General features: G+C 39.6%; 1 protein-coding gene across 1 annotated transcript; it reads left to right on the forward strand.

Moving 5' to 3' along the window:
• Window positions 1–995: 995 nt before the first annotated feature.
• LOC103450893 (non-specific phospholipase C6-like) lies at window positions 996–4,061 on the forward strand. Its single transcript, XM_008390299.4, has 3 exons — window positions 996–2,478; window positions 3,156–3,332; window positions 3,579–4,061. The coding sequence occupies exons 1-3, from the start codon at window positions 1,368–1,370 to the stop codon at window positions 3,878–3,880; spliced, it is 1,590 nt and encodes a 529-aa protein (XP_008388521.3). The 5' UTR covers window positions 996–1,367; the 3' UTR covers window positions 3,881–4,061.
• The last annotated feature ends 885 nt before the right edge of the window (window positions 4,062–4,946 follow it).

A 4,946-nucleotide genomic window follows, 5' to 3' on the forward strand; every position in this document is an offset into this window, starting at 1 on the left:
GAAAAATGTGAAGTCTTACCTCATGTGAAGCTTCAGAAATATCGATTTCGTGTTTCATTCGTCAAAAACAATTTTTCTTAATCAACATGTTTGTAGTTTCATTGGTTAGAGTTTTGTTCAACAATGGAGGATGAGAGGGTTTTTGTGACAACTCGTCCCAAATTTTATTATTTTATAAATTTTAAAAATATGAAATTACGAATATGCCCTAAAGGCGAGAATTTTGACTTCTATTGACCATCGTCTAGAGGAACGTATGACTTATTCTTTTGGCGTACTTGTGTAATATTCGTTAGTACAAACGCATATGCGAAAACCATTTGCAAGTCCGAATTATAACGGTATAGATACGGACGTTTGGAGTTGTGAACTATATATTGTGCGAATTATAACGATATAGATACGGAGTCCTAGTAGACATTCTGGGTCGGGGTGTGTCAGTTTTGATAGTTGAGAAGATAAATAATCCACTACAAGTGATTTGGGGTGTATTTATATTTTTTTTTAAACCTAATAAGGTCAAAATTACCATTGTATAGTGAAGTAAATAAGTCATTTAATATTAAATTTTAATATGGAGTGCATTCAACATTTTGTGGGGTGTTAATATAAGAAACCCTTACTTTTTCTATTATTTTGAATGATTAAGTTTAGGGTTTGTATGTTTTTTTTTTTAATATTTGTTTTATATGTTTTCTTTGTAAAGATTTAGACAGAAAATGTAAAAAGGTGGTCATGTGCCAAGCACATGACACTTTCTAATAAAAAATTAGATGGAGTTAAAGATACTTAACGGTAGAGAGTGAATTGGTCACTTTGACATAGTTTAGAGGGTCAATTGGCTGAAAAAATAATTCAAGAAGAATTGACACTCACGTGATAGTTTAGAAGGTTTACTCAAGAAATAAAGCAAACTAAAGCGAGAACGACTTACCTACACTCCCTCAGGCTATCGTGGCACTGGCACCTGAACAGAATAACGTGACATTGAGTTTTTGTGTTTTCTTGAGTAATCGGATTAATATCTCGATAGCATAAAATCCCTCTCATTTTTTTTTGGGACAAAAAATCCCTCTCATTTTGCACCACTACAAACCAGAAGCTTCTCCTCTGCCGTTTTATACTCTGTACCCCAAAAATCCATTGCTCCTGGATCTCTCTCTATCTCACTCTGTTTTTTTTTTTTTTTTTTAAGAAATAATTTGAATAAAAAATCTAGGCACAGATGCAGTAATTATTTAATTACTTTATTTATTCAGATTTCCTCCAGTCATTGCTTCCTTCTTCTTCATCACCCAGAACCAGAAGAAAGAAAGAAACCCATTTAGCTGAAGAACTCTCTCTCTCTCTCTCTCTCTCTCTCAGCAATGGGAGCTTCAAAGACCAAAACTTTACCACATTTTCCATCATTTCGCTTCATTTTCTCACTTTTTCTCACACTTTCTGGCACTTTCCTCCCAACCCATTTCTGCTCAGCTCAGCAGCAGCAACCCATCAAAACTGTCGTCGTTTTGGTCATGGAAAACCGCTCCTTCGACCACATGCTGGGTTGGATGAAGAAATCCGTCAACCCAGCAATCAACGGCGTCACTGGCAAAGAATGTAACCCGGTCTCCACCAAACCCGCTGAGCCGACAAAATCCATTTGCTTCTCCGACGACGCCGAGTTCGTGGATCCGGATCCGCGTCACTCTTTCGAAGCGGTTGAGCAGCAGGTTTTCGGGTCGGGTCCCCTCCCGTCAATGACCGGGTTCGTCGAACAAGCATTGTCAATGTCCCAAAACCTCTCCGAAACCGTCATGAAAGGCTTCAGACCGGAATCCGTCCCGGTCTACGCGGCCCTGGTCCGCGAATTCGCGGTGTTCGATCGATGGTTCTCTTCAATTCCAGGTCCGACCCAACCGAACCGGTTGTTTGTCTACTCCGCAACTTCCCACGGATCAACCAGCCACGTCAAGAAACAATTAGCTTCCGGGTACCCACAAAAAACAATCTTCGATTCGGTCCATGAAAACGGGTTGGATTTCGGGGTGTACTTCCAGACCACCCCGACAACGATGTTCTACCGAAACATGCGGAAACTGAAGTACACTTTAAAGTTCCACCAGTACGATTTGAAGTTTAAGAAAGATGCTCGGAAGGGGAAGCTCCCGAGCTTGACGGTAATCGAACCGCGTTACTTCGACCTCAAGGGGATGCCGGCGAACGACGACCACCCGTCGCATGATGTCGCCAATGGTCAGAGGTTGGTTAAGGATGTTTATGAGACATTGAGGGCGAGTCCTCAGTGGAATGAGACGCTGTTGGTGATTACGTACGACGAGCATGGAGGGTTTTTCGATCACGTCCAGACTCCGTATGTTAATGTTCCGAACCCGGATGGGAATAGCGGTCCGGCTCCTTATTTTTTTAAGTTTGATCGGCTCGGAGTTCGGGTGCCGACGATTATGGTGTCGCCGTGGATTAAGAAGGGGACTGGTAAGATTGTATTGGCATTGTTTTCGAATGTGTTTGCATAACTACATTGAATGCTGGATGTGTTTAACTTTTATGGTAGCAATATTAGGTGGATATTGGTTCATTAGCTTGTTCTGCATGATCATTTAATATCATTTGGTTTGATTCTGTTGTGGCACGTTTGAACTGCTATTGTAGGAAGTACTTATGCTCATAAGCGCTCTAGTAGAAGATCTTTCGATAGAAATTCAAGTGTTTTCTGAAAAAATAGTTGGAAGCGCTTTCTGAAGAAGCATATGATGGGTGCTTACCAGAAAGAGCTTGTAAGACCCAAAACCCCCTATAATATTTCCATCAAAACCCAGTCATAACCGTTTTTGTCCCCTCCAGAAGCAATCCCAAACAGACGCTTAAATTGTCTTCAAGTATCGAAATTAAATTGGATTAGTTGGTTTTTTTCCCAGTGAAAAATTTCTTGTACACACTGTTTCTGTGGATTAAGTAGAAGTAGAATTTGGTTGGTGGGCCGTTGAGTTCAATTTGCTAAGTTGTGCTCCCGGTCTTTTTGCTGTTATTTGCAAGGGGTTTGGTTGGTGCCTATTTAACATAGGTGCAAATTGTTGAGCATCTTAGATCAATAAGGGTTTTTCTGTTTGACTTCCATTTTTCCTTGCACTGATGTTTGTTTGGTTTTGCAGTGATGAGCGGTCCTCAAGGACCTACACCGAACTCTGAGTTCGAGCACTCCTCGATCCCGGCCACCATAAAGAAAATCTTCAACCTCAACTCTAACTTCTTGACTCACAGAGACGCATGGGCGGGGACGTTCGAGCAAGTTGTTGGGCAATTATCGTCTCCCAGGACTGACTGCCCAGGTATCTATCATATTCTATACCCCCAATTACATAAGGAATTTTATGCAACATTCATTATAAAAGTCGTTTATAGAAGTTTTACAAAGTAACCGAATTTTGAAGCGTCTGCAGTTGTCAGAAAGCGCTTTTGCCCCTTTCATTAGCAATCCCAAATAGACAAGAAGATACATTTGTTATTGTGGGCATATTTGAAGCTGACAGTGGAAGAAAACTGACTCTGTATCCTATCCCGCTGAATTCTTGCAGTGACCTTGCCGGACGTAGTGCCTTTGAGGAAAACTGAGGCCAAGGAAGACGGTAATTTATCGGAGTTTCAGGGCGAGGTAGTGCAGTTAGCGGCTGTACTCAACGGCGACCACTACTTGAGCAGCTACCCGGACGAAATGAGCAAGAAGATGAGTGTGAGGGAAGCTCATGAGTATGTGAAAGGTGCAGTTTCAAGGTTCATTAGAGCAAGCAAAGAGGCTATAAAATTGGGAGCAGATGAGTCAGCAATTGTAGATATGAGATCTTCCCTCACAACTAGGTCATCAAATATTAAAAATTAAATTGGATCCTCCTCCTCCTCCTCCTCCTCCTCCTCCTGGGGTTGGGTCTCTCTATAAATACGTCATGTTTGTGTTCATGTCCCATATAAACAAAGTTTAGGAATTTTTCATATTTATTTGATTGGGTTTGTAGTCGTAGAAATGCAACAACAACAAAGGAAGTACCATTTGATAAGAGTTATTTTTGCTTTCTTTTCCTTTCATACAACCGATAATTACATTTGAATTACAGAAAGGGAGATTCAAATTTGGATGCAGACTGAGATTCAAACCTGCATTATTCGGTTTTCTATAACTAAAATCCATGGGCGTGTTTGTGCAAACAGAAAGGAAACTGCAATTAATTCTAATACTTTGGGCCTCCCTGCATTTACTAAATTACTAATGCATGAGTATTAGTATTAGGGTAGTGCTATTCATACATCCATTTTTATTCTCACACATTTTTCAAATTTGGACCGTCGGATCAAATGAATTTAAGGAGATCAATGACAAAAAATTAACAAGAGTATGTGGAAGGTAAAAATGGGTATGTGAACAACACTTTCCTAGAATTATTACAACTATCGACTTTAACCGTGTTTAGTAAGACATGAATAAAAACGGTGCATTTTGTTCACTAACCTTAACTGGTGGTAATGCAAATCATCATACTACCAAGGAAATTCACAAGAACAATAAGAGAGGATGAAGAAAGTAAATAGGAAATTCAGGGACAATAAGAGAGGATGAAGAAAATCACTGACCAGTTGGGTTGATATGCTCCAAAGTTTTGAATCCATGGTCTAGAGGTTTCTTATTTTTTTTATTTGTTCATGCTTCTTATTTTTGTTAGGGATCTTTAGTTTAAATACCAATTATAAGAGGCTGAGCTACTCTCTTTATTGCCAATTGATTTTGTGATAAAACCTCAACTTTCTTCACATATTAGATACCAATGGAAAGTCAACTAAAACAATTCTATAAGTACTACTATAATTCAAAATAACTACATGATTGTCAATCAATCCTACCACGTTTCTCGACCGGTCAACTTTTTCCTGCGACTGATTGATCAAATTTTCGA

This window comes from Malus domestica, chromosome 14 (assembly GCF_042453785.1).
Source record: "Malus domestica chromosome 14, GDT2T_hap1".
NCBI classification, from domain to species: Eukaryota; Viridiplantae; Streptophyta; class Magnoliopsida; order Rosales; family Rosaceae; genus Malus; species Malus domestica.